Here is a 20,744-nt window from a genome sequence, read left to right as displayed (position 1 = left end):
ATGGAGCACAATTCACCGCCAGACAATTCGAGGTGTTTTTAGCTGAACAGGGGATATGGCATGCATTGGTCGCACCATATTCACCGGCCAGTAATGGGCAAGTCGAATGAATGGTTAGAGCGACCAAAGAAACACTAGCAAGATGGGCCCTGGGGATTGGCAAACCAAAATAGACATATTCCTATTAATGCAATATATAACCCCTAGCACGACCACGAATAGGAATCCAGCTGAGCTACTCATGGGAAGAAAACTAAGATCCCCGTTAGACAGACTGCACCCCAATTATAGCATAGACACCGCCATCGATTCTACCAGTAAGGTCAGGAGCTTCCAGGTAGGGGATCTAGTATATGCTCTATTATGCAGGGACCCCTGCCTGGTTAAAGGCAAAAATAATTAACATTAAGGGTCCCAAATCATACCAGGTAGAACTAGAGGATGGAAAAGTTTAGTTCTTAGAAGGCACATAGACCAACTCAGGGGACGAATAGGGAACTTGAGCCTAAAACAGTTCGAAAATAATCAGCCCCAAACAGAATGTGAAAAAAACCATAGGAATAGACAGTGCCCTGCACCAAGCAGATACAAAACAAACATAGATTGCGGCCTATGTTACCCAGACACAGGGGACCTACTCTCAAGCCCGAGGGAAACCACACACCCACCTGTAGGGCCAAGCGGCCAGCGACGAGACTCTGGGGAAATAAGCCAGGCTGGGTCCGCTACACCCACAGAAAGTTTCCAGGAAGTTCCATACCAGGGAGTGGGCTGCGGCAGCAGGCCTGACTACCCAGGCTGCTGCTGCTAACTCGAATGAACTATGCAGGTCAGGAAGGAACCATCAGCGCCCCGCCTTCTTATGTGACTATGTGTTGTAGACCCCGATGATTGGGTAAGACTATTCCAGAGGGGAGGGGTGTTACATATGTAAATAGCAAGTGAAGCCAGGGATGTAGGCTTCACTCAGGTCTGGGTTTAGCTGGACATTTGCATGCCTGCCACTGATTGGTGGATTCAAACGGAGGGAAATGTAAAGCATTGTCAGTGGCTAAATCGGTGGGACTGCTCCCTTTAAAAGGGAGTGCTGCCGGCTAAGCCTTTGCAGAAGTCACTTACTTAAATAAAGAGCTGAAGTTACTGTCTGTCCTCCTGCCTCTTCATTGCCTCCCATGATCTAACACCTATAAAGATGAAGTGAGGAAAGTTAAGGCTCAAAATGAATAAAGGCTTGCGACTAAAGTAAAAAAATAACAAAAAAAGCTTCTTCCAACATATTAAAAACAAGAAAAAAATCAAGGAAACAATTGGCCCATTGCTGGGAGAAAGTGGCAAGAAGGTGACAAGCAACAGGGAGAAAGCAGAACTACTTAACTCATTTTTTGCATCTTTCTTTACACAAAAGGAAAAAAAACAGTCCAACCTATCAAAAACAGCACCACAAAAAACAGATTATGAACACAAATTAAAATAGGAAAGAAAATGGTAAGTGAACACTTGTCTACCCTAGATGAGTTCAAATCACCAGGACCAGATGGATTACACCCTAAGGTTCTGAAGGAACTGGCAGATGAGATCTCAGAACCACTGAACTATATTTTTGAAAGATCCTGGAGTACAAGGGAACTGCCAGAGGATTGGAAGTTCCCATCTTCAAAAAAGGAAAAAAAATAGATCCAGGAAACTACAGACCTATCAGCCTGACCTCAATACCAGGGAAGATTCTGGAAAAGATAATCAAACAACGAATCACCGAACACCTAGAAGCAAACCAAGTAATAACCAAAAGGCAACATGGGTTTGTCAAAAACAGATCATGCCAGACCAATCTTATTGCATTCTTTGTCAAAGTGACAAAATTAGTGGACCAGAGGAATGCTGTCGATATAATTTACTTGGACTTTAGTAAAGCATTTAATAAAGTAGACCATAACCTACTACTAGATAAAGTAGAAAAATGTGGGTTAGACAGCATCACCACCAGATGGATTTGTAACTGGCTGACCAACCGCACTCAACGTGTAGTCCTCAATGGAACTGCATCTACATGGAGGGAAGTATGCAGTGGAGTACCCCAGGGCTCTGTTTTAGGCCCAGTGCTCTTCAACATCTTCATCAATGACTTGGACGAGGGGGCAGATGGGGAACTCATCAAATTTGCAGATGACACCAAGCTGGCAGGAATAGCCAACACTCCAGAAGATAGGCTCAAGATACAGAAGGAGCTTGACAGACTTGAACATTGGGCGCTATCTAACAAAATGAAATTCAACAGTGAAAAAAGCAAGGTTCTACATTTAGGGAAGAAAAACAAAATGCACAGGTACCGTATATGTGGTACCTTGCTCAATAGTAGTAACTGTGAGAGGGATCTTGGAGTCCTAGTGGACAACCATTTAGATATGAGCCAGCAGTGTGCAGCAGCTGCCAAAAAAGCCAACACAGTTCTGGGCTGCATAAACAGAGGGATAGAATCAAGATCACGTGAAGTATTAATACCACTTTATAATGCCACACTTGGAATATTGCATTCAGTTTTGGTTGACACGATGTAAAAAAGATGTTGAGACTCTAGAAAGAGTGCATAGAAGAGCAACAAAGATGATTAGGGGACTGGAGGCTAAAATATATGAAGAATGGTTGCAGGAACTGGATATGTCTAGTTTGATGAAGAGAAGAACTAGGGGAGACATGATAGCAGTGTTCCAATAACTCAGGGGTTGCCACAAAGAAGAGGTAGTCAAACTATTCTTCAAAGCACCTGAGGGTAGAACAAGAAGCAATGAGTGGAAACTAATCAAGGAGAGAAGCAATTTAGAACTAAGGAGAAATTTCCTGACAGTTAGAACAATTAATAAGTGGAACAACTTGCCTGCAGAAGTTGTGAATGCCCCAACACTGGAAATTTTTAAGAAGATGTTGGATAACCATTTGTCTGAAGTGGTGTAGAGTTTCCTGCCTGGGCAGGGGGTTGGACTAGAAGACCTCCAAGGTCTCTTCCAACTCTGTTATTCTATTCTATTCTATTCAAATCTAGTTTAAACTAACACCTTTCACTCTCCATAACTATTCAAACATGATTATTTCTATCATGTCCATATTCTTCATTAGACATTGCCTTTTGTTCCCTACATTGGTCTTTTCTCCTGATAATATGGATCAACTTAATTCCACCAAATTTGCACCTTTGCTCAGAATCCATTAACTTTTTCTACATTTATTGCTTTGTAATTTGTTTTGTATCTCATACATTTTCTCCATTCAACCAAGTATCTCAACATATTTATTTTGTATTAATTATATTGTATTCAGTTGATATTCATTTATCACTCACACATTCTAAACAAACCAGGCACATTTCTATTCTATTTCAATACATATTGTTTGATATCATTTTATAGCCTGGGACATCCAAAACATTGTGTCATTTGTATATGTTTACTATACTAAAGTGATTTATTATCACTTAAGTCTATCCTATCCAGAATTTCTTGAAAAGAAATCAATGTTTCATCAAGTTTACATACAGATGCTCCTTGATTTACAGTCATTATTTATTGACCATTCGAGGTTATAACAGCACTGAAAAAAGTGACTTATGACTGTTTTTCACACTCATGACTGTTTTTCACACTCATGACTGTTGCAGCCTCAACAGTGTTCATGTGACCAAAATTTGGACGCTTGGCAACTGGCATATATTTATGAGAGTTATAGTATCTTGGAATCATGTGATCATCTTTTGTGACCTTCTGACAAGCAAAGTCAATGGGGAAGCTAGTTTCACTTAACAATCATGATAGTAATTTAACAACTGCAGTGATTCACTTAACAATTGTGGCAAGAAAGTTTGTAAAGAGAGGCAAAGCTCACAATTGTTTTGCTGAGCAATGGAAATGTTGGGCTCAATTGTGGTTGTAGCAACGTTTTAGCCAACAATTGACAACATTCAAATATTCTACTAAATTCATAAGGGAGCTAGAAAAAAACTATGACTGTTCTAAGTGGGGGAGATGCTACTATTATTTTTTACATTCCTTATTATAGCAACCATTTTCCTTGTTTGATGTAGAGTGAGTACAATGTTGTTAGCCACAGAAAATATATGAAGATTTCAAACCTTCATTCATGTGTATGAAAATGCAATAGTCATAAGCTTGGAAATTATAACTAATTGTGTTTCTCAAAAACTTCCATTTGCTTTTGAATGCAAGGCTATTTTAAATGCATTCAGACAGAAAAATAAAAATGTAGCAGCCCAACTGCTATGCATATGTGTATGTATATGTGTGTGTATACAGAGAAAGTAAGAGTCAGTAATGTGAATATAACATTGGTAACCATAGTAACAAGGCTTCAGCTTCTGCACTCAGCATTTAATATGTTTATACTTTATATTTTTTTTCTTTTACTGAATTCAGCACATACAACAGAAAATATTGCAATAGTGGAGAAAAAGTCTTTCATTGGACATTTACTTTTTAAATTAGCATCCAGTTAGAATTAATTATTTCCTTCATCTGACTGTACAACTGTACAAATGCAACTGATAAACGATTCCAAGAAAACAACATGCAATCTACGAGTTGCTCGTTAACTACTATGCTGTAATAGACTATGGACATACTTTTCAGAAAGAGATTACTTTACATCCTAAACTTCATTGTTTTATGAAACCTTACCAAATGGAAAGGACTCATATTCCATAAAACATTTGCTTTCAAAAATTCTGCAGATCCTCTCATAAAAAAAATAAACTACCATACTCAAATCATACATATGCCAACAAGCAAGGATGTGGCCAAACTAGAATAATTTTAAGTCTCACAGAAAGTATGACAATGCCTTCATTAATTACTATGCAGTAAGTAAAGTTTTGAAATATATTTTATGTATTGTGCATAACTATATTTAAAGAAACTATTTCCACCATGTGCAGAACGAAGTAAATTTGAAACCATATATTTAATCCAATTTTTCTCTGTATTCAATTATTTCTATGAAAATTGCTTTAATGATGGCAATATGATTCATGCTTACTTTCATCTACTTGATTCTCTTCTGTAATTTTTCTTCCTTGTTCCTCTTGCTCTTTTTGTGGCACTTCTTCTTGATGGCTTGAAGCACTGACAGAAAGTATATGGCAGCAATGGTTGAACCCACCATCCCGTGGCAGAGTGTAACTACGGGGCTTTCCCCCATTCACATTTAAAACTTGTATTTGTTCACCCTCTAAAGGAAAAGGGCCATAGTGATCCTGCAGATGACATTTCTGGATAGGAAGAGTTGATTGCCGCCTGTGTTCTGGAGAGATAACAGCAGAATCAGAAAACACTGAATCCTCAAGGGGCAGAGTCTGAAGGTAATGTAACCCTGAGCTTGTCAGCGGTGTTTCTATTAAATCCTGCCAAGACCGACGCTGGCTTGCTGTTTTGCGGATGGGAGATTCAGTAGTACTCCCCACCAGCTCCTGACGGAACTCTTCATGTGAAGATTGAGACTGGGAAGTTTCAGTAGAAGACAGTCGACTGTGTTTTGGTTCCACAAAAGGGCTTGCACAACTCATCTGCAACAGAAATTTACATTCTGGCTTGAAGACAATGGTAAAATAAGTATACAATATATATTTAAGTAACTAATTATAATTACAGCTCTCTTAGTTATATATTGCTTTTTTAGAAAAGCATGCATAATAGGAATATGCATTAAAATGAACTGCTTTCATAAATATAATTTAGAAAATGTCCTTCAGACTGCTCTGTTAATTGTAGATTGCAGGAGAATTTAAAGAAAAATCATCCTTGCTATTTCTTGAGAAGATATGTCATATTTCCTAAGAAGATATCACACATAAAAATACACATTGGAAGAGACTAAAAATCATAAGTATGGGCCCTGAGGAGATGCTCACCACTAGGAGTGGTTTATGGGATAAGAAGAAGATCTCATCCCTCTGCCATTTGTCTTCTTGATTCTAATTTTTTATATAGTTTTTCAAATTTAAATTGTTTTTATACAGTATTTATCTTTTTGCTGTCTGTAAGCTGTCCAGAGTCATCTTATTGGTGAGATGGATGGCATATAAATTTAATTAATTAATTTTAAATTGCTTTTCACCTTCTGTATATCGGCATCTCCATTATTGACTATTTTATATATTTAATTGTATCTATCTTCCAAATAATGTTCTTCAAACTTTAAGGTGTTGGATAAAATGCATATAATCCGACAAATTTTGATTGATTAGGATGGTTATTTATTAAAAAACAAATTAGCTTTTGGCTCCAACTGATACTTCAATATAGACAATATGTTAATAAGAACCAGTAATCTATCAGAAGGATAGCCTATAATCATTGATTTCAGATTTGAAATCCCCATCAGAACTCATGAGATCCTTAGTTGCTATAGATCAGGAAGCAGACCCAGGAAAAAGATCTCAGTATTCATAAGTACCTTTGAAATTCTCTTGCATGAGCCCACTTTTGTAGCAATTGAAAAGTTATTTTCATCTGTTTTCTTTGCATTTTCTAAAATTTTTAATAATTTGCCTTTTAATTTCTTTTATTTATGTAAAGATCACTGAAAATTACTTTGATTTGACTACTCAGAACATCATCACTAAAAAAAACTTAGTCACTTCTGTGGTACTGGTTTGAATGAAATTAAAAAGGAAACCCAACAGGTAAAATTGAAATATTGAAGGCAAGAATTGAGTTGAGCAGAATAGGACATCTACTGTATGTTTAATTAGACTGCTTAATTATCTAGTAAATTATATACTTTTGAATCAGGACCAGATGAACATTATTTCTGTAAATATTAATAATAGTTGGAATTATCACTTTTTTAGAACCGCTAAGTTAATAGCAACTTCTAAATTTATTAACTTCTTTAACTTTCTAAAAAGAATAACTTTTTAAAAAATAACATTATTTATTGCAATGCCAAGGTTTTTATACGATAAAGGGTTCTTTAACAAAACTCCCTGGAAAGACCATGTTGTCACAGTAATTGCTCCAGGAATTCTGTGTAAGCATCTCTTATCTTCAAAGACTTGAACGCTGCCGGAAATGGCTTTTAGTGTTGTTGTTTAAAATACAGAATACAACATCTGGCTATCTTGTAAGTTTAACATCCATCTTCCAAATTAATTTATTTCCCAAGTAAAAGGTTAAAAAATTAATGTATTTCCATTAATAATGACAACTAATTATTATACATAATCACTTACTGAAGGAGGTCGTGGATATGTGTCATATGGTGGAGGTGGACTGTCTTGTTTAGGTGTGGAAGGTGTGTCTATTTCTTCCTTATCACTTTCACTCCAATAATCTAAACAAGTTAAAAAGACAGAAACTTGATTTACTGTGAAATAAACAGTGACAAGTGTTTAAGTAGCAGCGAGCTATAAAAATGCCTAAAAATAATTAATAATGAATACAGATTTGTAACATAAATGTGGCATGATTTTCCCATTAAGAAATCATTTAGACAAATTATTTCAGCAATTCTACTGAAATTTAAGATTGCAGATATGTCCCTATGTTAGACCATCAGGTATTATCAGTTGCTGCTTAAAATAGAGAGGAATATATGAGACTTAACAAGAGGTAGTTGTAGAGAAGAGTGATGTGTTTTGAAAACTTCACCAGATTTTTAAAATACAAAGAGGAATAAATAAAAAGAAACTCATTATCAGATTCACAATAGAGATTCACAATAAACAATAAACAAAACAGAGATTCACAATAAAAATTAGTATCAGGGTTCCCATTAGATGAAGGGATGGTTGTGTATCTTTCCAGTCATGTAATACAGAAATTGGCTTCTATCCAGAATGCTTTTGGATGATATTTGTTTAGATTCATGTCTTCATTAAAGACAAGAATGAAGCCAAATAAAAATATTTGTTGACATTAATATATAGACATTGAAGTCCTTATCATCTGTGCTGCAGAATTTTAGTTCTAGCTTCCCCCACACCCCATACCTTTCCAAGTCAACATTCTTGGTACCTTGGAAGTCATCTGGTCATAATGGCTTTTTCTAGCATGAGAAGTATTTGTTTCTGCCTTGCCGCCTTATTTTCCTACACTATTGCCTTCTATATTTTCTCCTTGCCTTCCACTTCCAAGTCTAGATGATGTCAGGTGCTCCTCTTCCTGATACTTTCTGGATATGAGTGGCCAGAGGGCAATACTCTTCCTCACCGTTCCTTCTTCTTCAGAAGAATGAGTAAGTTCTTCTGCCTTTCAAACTCCTCTATTTCTCCCTTCTCCGAAATATAGTAGGAAGAGTGAGTGAGTGAGTGAAATATTCGGAAGAGTAAGTGAGTGAGTGAACAAGTAGGTTGGTCAGTCAGTGAGTGTCTGTCTCTCTGTCTCTCTCTTAATTGGAACTCTCCCATTCTAAAATTCTGTCATTTGGGTGTGGGTAAGAGCATCCATAGATGGGATTTGCAAATGTGCTCAAGCAGAAAGAGAAGCATTTTAAAGCCAAAGGTGAATTACAGAAAGCTGGGTGTTTTTATTCTTTGTTCTTTGTTCAAGTTGCAAGCAAAAGACTACAGAATTGATCTTTGCATTAGTCAATTTGTGATGCAGAAAAATCTGGTAGAAAATCAGAAGTAATCTATTGCAGTGATTAGGGGATTTCATGAGGATAGTCAGTTGCTTGAACAGTAGATCCTGGCTGTGGAAGGTGGGGGGGAGGGTTGCACAGATTTTTCTTGTGTACCAATTGAACCCAGTCCATGATTGGGAGGCCTTGTTCATGGTGACTTATAGCTTAGTGATCCTTTATTACTGTAATGGGGCTGCCCTTGAAGACCACTTGCAATTTGTAGTTGGTCCAAATATATTTACACTGTGTGCACAATTAGGCAAGTTGTATTTTGTATTTTATTATTGAACAACTGCAGTGCTGTAGGTCAATTCAAACCTCAAACCTGAATATTTAAGAAAATAAAAGTGAGGTTTTGGCTTTCTTAGGAGAATATCTATATGTGCACAATTACTGGGCAACTATTAATGTGCAGAATTATTATGCAACTAAATTAAAAACAAAAATTTGCCCATCTCACTAATTTATTTGCATTTGTTAAAGTGAAAATAATAAACAAACAACTCAAAATGTGCAAATAAATATTTCTGTCATTTCAATATATATATATATATATCAGGGTGAAATGCTACCGGTTCGGAGGAACCAGTAGTGATAGCAGCAGGTGGTTTGGAGAACTGGTAGCGATGGCAGCGTGAGGTTCTGGCCACCCACCCAGTTGTCATTATTTCCTGGTTTTAACCAGGAAGTAACCTGTTTTTTACCCTCTGCACACGCACAGAAGGGTTTGCACCAGGAGTGAAATGCTCCCAGTTTGGACCGGATCAGGCGATCTGGTAGCGATTGTGGCAGGTGGTTTGGAGAACCAGTAGCGAGGGCGGTGTGAGGCTCTGCCCACCTGCCCGGGTGTCATTACTGCCTGGTTTTAACCAGAAAGTAATGTGTTTTTACCCTCTGCACATGTGCAGAAGGTTTTGCGCATGCGCAGAGAGTCTGCATGCGCACGTGATGTATATATATCAGTGACTAATATAGCTACCCTTCTTTTCAATAACAGTCATAAGCCTTCCATTCATGGAGTCTGCCAGTTTCTTGATCTATTGACGATTAACTTTTTGTGCAGCAGCAACCACAGCCTCCCAGACACTGTTCAGAGAGGTATACTGTTTTCCTTCACCATAAATCTCCCATTTAAGAAGAGCCCACAAGTTCTCAATAGGGTTTAGGTCAAGGGAGGAAGGGACCATGTCATTATTCTTTCATTTTTAAGGCCTTTACTGAGTATTTCAATGCATGCAATGGAGCATTGTCCTGCATAAAAATCATGGTCTTCTTGAAAAATGCAGACTTTTTCCTGTATCATTGCTTGAAGAAAGTGTCTTCTAAAAACTGGCAGTAGGTTTGGGAGTTGCTTTTGAGTCCATCTTCAACCCGAAAAGGTCCAACTACCTTATCTTTAATAATACCAGCCCATATCAGTACCCCACCTTGACTCCTTGCTGGTGTCTGAGTCAAAGTAGAGCTCTGTGCCCATTACTGATTCAGCCACAGGCCCATCCATCTGGTCCGTCAAGAGTCACTCTCATCTTATCAGTCCGTAAAACCTTTGAAAAATCTGTCTTCAGATATTTCTTGGCCCAGTTTTGCTGTTTCAACTTATATGTCTGTCAGAATATGAATATTCATAGACTGGAATAGATCAGCCAACAACAACAACAACAACAACAACAACAACAACAACAACAACAACAACAACAACAACAACAATAATAATTTTATTTATATACTGCCCTCCTCCCGAAGGACTTGGGGCAGTGTACAGCCAAAATTAAAAACATAAATATACAATATCATAGTTAAAATTAATTAATTAATTAATTAATTAATTAATTAATTAATTTCATTTCTATACCACCCTTCTCCCGAAGGACTCAGGGCGGTGTACAGCCTAATCAAAAACACAAAGACAATGGGGACTGTTTACAAAATGAAACAGTTTTGGAAGTTGGGTGTGGTTTAACTTCTGAGTCTGTCTGCTGAATTGAAACAGAAACTCATCTCTGCTGTTCTCTCCTCTGCCTGTGTGTTTTGCCTGTAACTCTCTAAGAATCTGCTGTTGATATTGTATGTGTTATTATGTATATAAAGAGAAGTTAATGAATCCTGCTGAATCAGTTATCTGTGTGTGCTTTTCTGGATGTGATTTCTGCAACAAACTCTGATAGGTTATAGGCCCAGAGCACACAGAAAGACTAAAGTGTAATTAAGCTGAGAGACTGTCTGTGTTTAAAAGGAGAAACAAGGCAGAGAAAGCTTGCAGGATGGCTGTTGTTGAATTCAGGGATTGCTCTCTGCCTCGTTTGGGACAGAAGAACTATATAATTTGGGCTGCAAAGATGGAGTGTTTCCTGAAGCCAAAGGAGCTCGGGAATATTGTTGTTAATCCTCCCTAGGCACCATTTGCAGCTGCAGATCAAAGGCAGCATGATAAAGCAATGGCTTATATTATCTTAAGTTTAGAAGATGAACAATTTCTCAATGTAGCTGATTTAAAGACTGCAAAGGAGGTCTGGCTGAAGTTGAGAAGTGTACATGTGAGTGTGTCAGCATGCAATATTGTACAATTATCAAGAAAATTGTAAAATAAGAGCCTTGGTGGTGCAGCAGACTAAAGTGCTCTTAAATAGCACCAGCTGCCTGCAATTACTGCAAGTTCAAATCTCACTAGGCTCAAGGTTGACTCAGCCTTCCATCCTTTCGAGGTAGGTAAAATGAGGACCCGGATTGTAGGGGCAATAAGCTGACTTTGTATAAAAAAAGAACACCACTTGGGGGGGCCGAAAGCCCTACTAAGCAGGTATATACAAAAGTATGAAGGCTATTGCTTAACGCATTGTAAGATGCCCTGAGTCTCTGGAGAAGGGCGGCATATAAATCAAACCAATAAATAAACAATAAATAAATAAAATTATACAGAGCCCGCCTCTAACCACATGATTCTATGGAACAGCATTTTGTACAAATGCAAACTTTGTTTGTGGAGTTAGAACAGCGTGGAATGCAGTTTCCTGAATCTCAAAAGGTGTTGTTGGTTTTAAACAGTATGGATGAAACGTGGGACATTGTTTCTTCCCTATTTGAGTGCAAATCAGAACAGGAGTTGCGTTTGGAGGCTTTAAAGGATTGTTTGCTTGCTGAGGAGAACAAGCACCATTTTAGAAAGAGCCACGAGGAGAAATTCCTGAGGTGGGGGCCCAAGGAGCAGAGAGTGAAGAGCAATGGAAAATTCCACAGACTGAATGTCTGCAAAGAGAAATGTAGCAGCAGAAGAGATCAGATTACAGCCCAACAACAGAGGCGGAGCGTCATTTGTGGTGGAAAAACACATTTGAAGAAAAACTGTTTGCAAAGAAAAAACTGTTTGCAAGGAAGAAATTATTTGCAAGACAAAAATTGTTTGCAAGGAAGACAATTAGCGGATGAACACGTTGCTGTGGCAAAAGTCAGCTATTGCAATAGCAGAGACAAATGGTTGATAAGACAGTGGGGCAAGTCAAGCAATTGTTAACAATTCTAAATTGTTTTTCAGGATGGATCCAGCTGCTGGAGATACAGTAGCCTTGGCAAATGGCCAGAAGGCTAAAGTCATTGAAAGAGGCAGTGTGCAAATTCCATATTTGGAAACAAGGTTTAATGATATATTATGTGTGCCTGAAATGGAGCATAATTTGCTGAGTGTCTCTAGTTTAGACAAGAAAGGATTTGAGACCCCATTTGCAAATGGGAGGTGTCTCATAAAGAGAAATAGGAATGTATGTGCACAGGGCATAAAAGAGGATAATCTTTATGTGTTGCAGGGACAAAAGGTTCAATGTGCACAAACATTTGAAATGTGGCACCACACAATTCATGTGTTCATCTCTTGCACAGGAAGCTTGGCCATGCCAGCTTCAGAGTTTTGCAAAGGATGGACCAGTTTGCAGAAGAATTAAATTTAAAGGGATGTAAGGCATATTTGGACTGTGCAGTATGGAAATCATCAAAGTCCAAAGCGTTCCCAGTAAGCAAGAGTAGCACAAGGCAGACAACAAGAGCTCTAGAGCTGGTACATGCAGATTTGGTTGGGTCAATGCAAGCCAGTTTGGGAGGAGCAAAGTATGCACTGGTCATTGTAGATGAGTACAGCAGGTTTGGGTTCTGCTATTTACTAAAGAGTAAAATAGAGGTGCTACAGAAATTTAAGCAATGGGTAAGCTTCGTGGAAAGGAGATATAAACAACAGGTATGTCAGTTGCAAACTGACAGAGGTTCAGAATTCATGTCAACAAGTTTTCAACAATGGTTGGGACAGATGCACAAATCCATACAAATCCATACACAGCAGCTGAGAATGGTGTAGTTGAGAGGCGGAATGGAGTCTTACAAACCACGAAGGACTCACTGCTGGAGGATTCTGGTCTGAGCAGGTCATATTTAATAATTATTTAAATTAAATAATTATTAATTATTATTATTAATAATAATATATTAATTATTTAATTAATAGGTTGTGAAGTTCATCAATTAATGATACTCTATATGCAGTGCTATATGGGAGAAAACCATCTCTGGCACATTTAAGGGTTTTTGGAAGTAATGCATGGGTGCATATTCCAAAAGCAATTAGAAGAAAGGGACAACCAAAGGCTAGAAAGCTCAAGTTCATGGGCTATGAGCCAGGTTCTAAAGGCTATCGCTTTAGTGATGGAAGCAAAAGAATAGTCATTCCAAGGTCTGCAGCCTTTGCAGAGCAAAATTGGAACAGAATTGATGCAAATTTATGGAATGATCCACTTAGTGACGGTGATCCACTTAGTGATGGTAACTCACTTAGTGATGGTGTCAGCTTTCAGGGAGGAGAAACTGGAGAAGCTGAAAAAGATATGAAGCAAGAGAGGGTTGAAGCACAGGAGCAGTCAGTGCCACGCAGGTCAGAGCGATGGAACAAGGGGATTCCACCTGACAGGTATTCTGCTAGTAAAGTTAAAGTGTGTAATATATGGTATGAGCCAAGAAACTATAAGGAAGTATTGGCATTACCTAAAATTGAACAAGTAAAGTGGAAAGAAGCCATGGACAAAGAAATGAAATCCATGGGTGAACATAACATGTTCACATCTATAACTTTGCCACAGGGTAGCAAAGCCATAGGATGTAAGTGGGTATACAAAAAAGAAAGTACTACCCAATAATGAGGTACAATATAAAGCAAGGATAGTGGCACAGGGTTTTTCACAGATGAAAAATATGCACTATGATGAAGTATTCGCGCCAACTGTAAAGAGTGAAAGCATAAGGCTGGCACTAGCGTTGGCAGCGGCACATGTCCATAAAATTTGGCATTTTCCTTATCTTTATATTTCAGTGTTTTCTCTCTTGTGATCTGTAGTATTTGCGTTTTAATTGATTTTTTAGTAAATCTCATGTGGACTTGAAACAAATACCGAGAAGAGTGAGGGAGATGAGAAGAAAATATCATTTTTTGACCAAAATATTATTTAAGAAAGGTATGAATTACAGATGGCTGATACCAGAAGGCCTTGTGTTTACATGGCAACAACAAAGATATAAAATAGATTCAATCGACAAAGCAGAATTATTTCGTGCAGAATACTTTAGAGAGGAAGTAGAGGAGACAAGAAGAGAGACAAGAAGAAGAAGTCTGCTGGGCCTGGTGGCTCAGCAGACTGATAGCATTGTGATTAACACCAGCTGTCTGCAATTACTGTAAGTTCGAATCTCCCCAGGCTCAAGATTGACTCAGCCTTCCATCCTTTCTAAGGTAGGTAAATTGAGGACCCAGTTGTGGGGGCAATAAGCTGACTTTGTATAAATATACAAAAGTATGAAGGCTATTGCATAACGCATTGTAAGCCGCCCTGAGTCTCCGGAGAAGGGCGGCATATAAATCAAATTAAAAAAAAAGATACATTGATTGAACCACATGAGGAATGCCTTGCAATGACTGAAAAAGAAGAAGGTGCAGTGGGTGGCAACGTGGAATATAGAGAACAACGTGAACCGAGATCTACTAGAGTAATAAACCCTTCTTATAAAATATAAATATGGAAGACAAAAAGGAGAAGATCTAGATGGACCTTAAATAATACAGTACTAAAAGAAAAGGAATTTACACAGAAAATGGAGAAAGAATTGGCTTTCTTTTTTAAAGAAAATAGAAAGGAAGACACATCAGTGCAAAATCTTTGGGATACAATGAAGGCCTATGCTAGAGGTTTGATAATAGACTATGCAAGGAAAAGAAACACTAAGAAAAGACAAGCTTATAAAGCCCAAAAATCGACTACAAGAAACTTGAAAAAGAATTACAGAAATTTCCACAAAAAAGGACATCAAAATAAAAATGGACACAATTAAACATAAAATGGGATTAATAGAAAAAGAGGATTTAGCACATAAAATTAGAAGTGCCAAACAGAACTATTTTGAAGACACAAATAAACCAGGTAGATGGTTAGCATATAAACTGAAAAAAGAGAGAGCATCAAGAAAAATAACACAACTAATAGATGATCAGGGGCAAATTAGATATGGGAATAAAGAGAAGAAAAAAATTATACAAGATTATTACAGAAAACTGTATGAGCAAAAGAATATTGAGGAGGAAAGTGTCAAACAATACCTGCAGAAAGTGAATTTACCCCAGATTTCTAAAGACACCAAAATGATGTTAGAAGGAAATATAACGATGATGGAATTAACTGAAGCACTTAAAAAACAAAAGAATGGGAAGGCAAGGACTTCCGGTTTGCTAGCTTCGGCGACGACGGTGCCTTTTTAAGGACCGCCAGCCCCGCCACCTGTAGTGCCGCTTCGCGATTGAGAAGCGGCTCGAAAACTCCGAAATCCTGAGGATTGAAGGAGGAGAGATAGCAGGGTACAGGTTGCGCCCCTGTAAGACCCCAGGGAATTGCTTCTGGGGAGGAAACAGGCGCGGCTCCCAACCTGCTGAGACTCCGGGCGGCGTGGGACGATTCTGCCTTCTGCAGAACAAGCCGGCTGCAGCAAACGTTTAAAGTGAATGGAACCAACCTCAACAAGCAGCGGAAATATTAACTGGAACCCTGAAACTCGGAAATCGCAAGTATTAGTGCTCTGTTGACTTTTAAATTCAAGAGAAAATACGAGCGAGTGAAAGTGATTTGAAAAAATATGGCGCCCAGCACTAGAGCTAATGAGCTAGCGAGAGTGGATTTGTGAAGTCATCTTGCTTTGCTACAAAGATATAAAGTTGCTACAAAGTTGCTTCGTTTGTAATAAAGAGAAATAAGAGAAGAGGGGGAAACAAGAAAAACTCTTTTTTTAAAATCTGACTTTGCTTTACTCCAGTTTCTATTTGATTAAACCTGGGGGACTTTTTTAGAAGTCTCTGTGGAGGTGGAAAAGGAAAAGGGACTTCCCTTTTCAGAAAATCTAGCTTACGTGGCAGGATGGCCTCAAAGAAGCAGGAAGGAAAGGCAGCAGGGGGGGGATCCCCCCCACACAAACATGAAACGCAGCTTCCCCCTGCTCAACAGATACAGACTCAGAAAAAAGATTTTGATATTGAAAATTTAAAAGAATTTATTTCTAAAGCTTTGGATGATAAATTTCAAAAATCCCAACAGGAAATAGATGATAAACTTCAAAAATCTCAACAGGAAATTATGCAGGAAATTAATGAAATCAAAGATATGATGAAACAGGATTATGGCAAGGTGACTAAAAAAATATCAGATGTGGCGTCTGGCCTTGCAGAATTTATTATTAAAGTTGACTCTAAAGTGGAAGAATTTAAATCAGAAGTCAATGTTAAGATGAAAGACAATGACTACAAAATTTCTGATGTTGATGATAAAATGCAGAGAGTTGAAAATGAAATTGTTATGATGCAATTCAGGGCAATGGAATTTGCCATAAGGCTTCGAGGAATCAGAGAGGATGACAGACAGGATTTGAGACAGATTTGCGCTGACGCTCTGGCAATGATTTTAAAAATCAATCCTGATGTGGTTTTTTACAAAATAGATAAAATTTACAGAGTGAATTCTTGGGTGGCCAGACAAAGACAATTGCCTAGAGATGTGGTCATATATTTTACGGACAGAGCAATAAGAAATGATATCCTGCAAAAATCCTTTCTTACTTCTGTGCAAGTGGGGGTCGCACAAATTGGAGTATACAAGGAACTACCACCTAAAATGCTGAAAGCCAGAAAAGATTTTGGCTTTCTTGTAAAAGAACTGCAAAAACAAGAGATACCATTTCGGTGGGATGCCCCAACTGGCATAATTTTTAAATATAAGGGAGAAAGACATCGTTTGAATACTGTGGAGAAGGCGGAGCATTTCTACACTACTATTTTTAAAGAGAGAACACCATCTCCACGTACATCTACAGTCCTGGAGATTAAGGAGAGTGATAAGAAGCAACTTCAACAAGAACTGCAAGAACAATCAAAGCAGGTGGAGTTAGAGGAAACGCAGGGTGCTGAAGGAGGTTTTCTTGATGAGCCCCTGTTGGAATCTTCTCCAATCTTGGACCCGGTTTGGATGGTTGAGGTTAAGGATCAGCGCATAACTCGTGCAAAATCTAAGCAACTTAAAGAAAAGCAACAACAACAGGAAAGACAAGATAAAAAGGGAGCTAAGAGTACCACACAAGAGACTGGAGCCATGGGGGGAGCAAGACCGAAGATTCCGGAAGATATTCGGTTATTTTGCTCGTTGCTTCAGAAAGATAAAGATGACAATTAAGTGCTTATCTTGGAATGTGAATGGGTTGAATTCAGCACAGAAAAGGAAGAAGTTATTTGCATACTTGAGACAATTTAATAATGATATAATTTGTTTACAAGAAACACATATCACAACTCAAGATCAAAAATATTTGATAAACTCTAAATTAGGAATACATTTTATATCTTCAACTTTGCAAAAAAAGAATGGTGTGGTTATTTATGTAAACAAAAGATTAACAGCTAAAATTATAGAAGCAGATGAAGATGGTAGGTTTATAGCAATTGAATTGCTTACAGTAAATGGCCAAATTCTTCTGATTGGAATTTATGCTCCCAATCAACAACAGGACCATTTCTATAAAATGTTACATACTAAAATACTGCAATGGGACTATAGATCTATTCTAATTATGGGAGATTGGAATGGAGTAATTGATTCTAAACTAGATAAAAAGAGTTTGGCGAAATCTAGGATTAGATTACCACAGACTTTTTTTGATATGAAAGAAGACTTGGAATTAAAAGATATTTGGAGAATACATAATCCAAAAGAATTGGACTATATTTTTTTTTCCGACAGACATAGATCCTTCTCTAGGATTGACTTTATTTTGTTGTCAGATGATCTACTTGTTAAGACAAAAAGAACAAAGATTTTCCCAAGAACCTTGACCGACCATAGCCCCGTATGGATAGAAATTGAGATGGGCAAGACTGAGCGACGTTCTTGGAGAATAAATGAAAACTTGTTCAGATATGAAAAAAATATAATAGAACTTAAAAAGCACTTGAAAGATTTTTTTGAAATAAATTTGAATAAAGGTACCCCAATTGAAATTGTGTGGGATGCAAGTAAAGCTTATATGAGAGGGGTGCTCATTTATATGAACCCTAAACATAGATTGATTCGACAAAAGAAAAGATCTGAATTGGAAGCAGAAATAAAGAATAAAGAACAGCTACTTATCAAAAACCCAACAGATGAAAGAATACGTGGTGTTATAAAACTTTTGAAAGACCAATTTCAAATGCTTATGGCGGAACAAGTTGCAACAAATTTACAATATGCGAAGCATAATACATTTTCTAATGCCAATAAACCGGGCAGATGGTTGGCCTACACATTAAGGAAAAAGCAGAGTACACGGACTATTGATAGTATTGATATTGGAGGGAAAGAAATCTTTCAACAAAAACTAATTAAAGAAGCGTTTGTGGACTATTATACTAAATTATATGCTAAAGATGATGTGCAGAATGGACTTATAGAAAAATATTTAGATAATAAAAGAGTTACAAAAATTACTGACCAACAAAAGGAAAGAATGAATTATCCTATAACAGAGGAGGAGATAATCGTAGCAATTAAACAATTAAAAATAGCTAAAGCTCCTGGAACGGATGGTTTGACTGCAGTGTATTATAAAAATTTGCAAACAGAAATGGTGGAACAACTTAGAGATTTGTTTTGTAATATTGGTGCCATCGCTGACTATTGGGGGCGAAGCATTGGCCCCCACGGAGAGGGCTCGCAACTTGGGTGTCCTCCTGGATTCACGGCTGTCTTTAGAAGAGCACTTGACAGCCGTGACCGGGAGGATTTTTCATCAGGTTCGCCTGATCCGCCAGTTCCAGTCCGCCAGTCCCTTTCTGGATCAGGACTCGTTACGCACGGTCACTCATGCCCTCGTCACCTCCCGTCTGGACTATTGTAACACTCTCTACATGGGGCTCCCCTTGAGGAGCACTCGGAGGCTCCAACTGGCGCAGAGTGCGGCCGCGCGGGGGGTGATGGGAGCGACGTGGCGCTCCCATGTAACGCTTCTCCTGCGTGAGCTGCACTGGCTCCCGGTGGTCTTCTGAGTGCGCTTCAAGGTTTTGGTCATCACCTTTAGAGCGCTCCATGGCTTAGGACCTGGTTATCTACGGGACCGCCTGCTACCACCAATAGCCTCCCACCGACCAGTACGCTCCCATAGAGAGGGGCTCCTCCGGGTGCCGTCGGCCAAACAATGTCGACTGGCGGCCCCCAGGGGGAGAGCCTTCTCTGTGGGGGCACCTACTATCTGGAACGAGCTCCCCCCCGAGATACGGAGGATTCCGGATCTGCGTACCTTCCGTCGCACGCTTAAGACGTTCCTATTCCAGCAAGCCGGCCTGACCTAAACTTCTCCTCTTTAAATGGGAATTTTAAATTTGGTTTTAAATTATTGGGGTTTTAAATATGGTTCAGCCAAATTTATTTAACTTGTTTTATTTCTATTTTAAATTTTGTATTTATATGTTTTATTTCATGGCTGTTCACTGCCCTGAGTCCTTCGGGAGTAGGGCGGTATACAAATTTAATAAAATGAAAAAAATGAAATGAAAAAAAATGAAAATATTCAACAAGGGGGTAAAATACCCCCATCATGGACAACAGCTTATATTTCTCTGATACCAAAAGAGCAAGCAGGTCCAAAAAACCCGGAGAATTATAGACCAATATCTCTTCTGAATACTGATTATAAAATTTACGCAAAGGTATTAGCCAACAGGTTGATGCCAGTAATTCAAAAGGTGATTCATGATGACCAAGCGGGATTTATCGAGGGTAGATACATGAAGGACAATGTAAGGCAAGTAATAGATTTATTGGAATATCTTGAGAAGAATAAACAGATCCCTGCAGTGCTGGTCTTTCTGGATGCAGAGAAGGCCTTTGATAGAGTGGATTGGAATTTTCTACTAAAGACTTTAAAAAAGATGGACTTTGGGGATCAATTTATACAGGCGGTTTCAGCAATTTACCAAGAGCAAAAGGCACATATTATTATTAATGGAAGTTTGACAACAGAGTTTAAAATTGAAAAAGGAACAAGACAGGGATGTCCGTTGTCCCCATTGTTATTTATTTTAACACTAGAAGTCTTGTTAAATACAATACGGGACTCTAATATCTTGAAAGGTATAATGATAAGGCAAGAGGATTACAGAATAAAGGCATTTGCAGATAATCTGGTCGTTACCCTAACACAGCCAATGGAATCAATAATCCAGATGAAGGACATTATACAAGACTATGGTAAAGTCTCAGGTTTTAGACTGAATCAAAAAAAAACTAAGATGATAGTTAAAAATATGACACAAGATCATAAACACGAGCTTGAAAGGAGGGCATGTTTTGAGATTGTACCAAAGGTAAAATATCTAGGAGTTCAGGTTGCAGAATCAAACATGAAATTATTTCAAAATAATTATGAGGTTTTGTGGCGAGAGGTGCAGAAAGATATGGAGACTTGGAAAAAACTGCAGCTGTCTTTACTTGGAAGAATAGCAGCAGTTAAGATGAACATTTTGCCAAGATTTCTTTTTTTGTTTCAAATGATTCCGGTGCTTAAAAGTGATAAACAACTGAAAG

The 20,744-nt window shown here is 38.1% G+C and overlaps 1 protein-coding gene across 5 annotated transcripts in view; it reads right to left on the bottom strand.

Moving 5' to 3' along the window:
• Positions 1 to 20,744, bottom strand: part of CNKSR2 (connector enhancer of kinase suppressor of Ras 2) — a 452,425-nt gene that overhangs the window by 75,461 nt on the left and 356,220 nt on the right. For 4 of the 5 annotated variants that reach the window (XM_060686726.2, XM_087871349.1, XM_060686725.2 and 1 more), the window contains 2 exons: positions 7,235 to 7,335; positions 5,041 to 5,566 (listed from right to left, as the gene is read on the bottom strand). In XM_060686726.2, the coding sequence (XP_060542709.1) occupies positions 5,041 to 5,566; positions 7,235 to 7,335 (627 nt within the window). Of the gene's footprint in view, positions 1 to 5,040; positions 5,567 to 7,234; positions 7,336 to 10,057; positions 10,230 to 20,744 lie in introns of those variants that run through there. The other variant, XM_087871351.1, reaches the window with a different exon arrangement.

Source organism: Pantherophis guttatus, chromosome 5 (assembly GCF_059756535.1).
Source record: "Pantherophis guttatus breed Tessera chromosome 5, ASM5975653v1, whole genome shotgun sequence".
In the NCBI taxonomy this organism is placed as follows: Eukaryota; Metazoa; Chordata; class Lepidosauria; order Squamata; family Colubridae; genus Pantherophis; species Pantherophis guttatus.
Note: the sequence above shows the minus strand (reverse complement) of the source record. Positions and strands in the feature narration are given on the sequence as shown.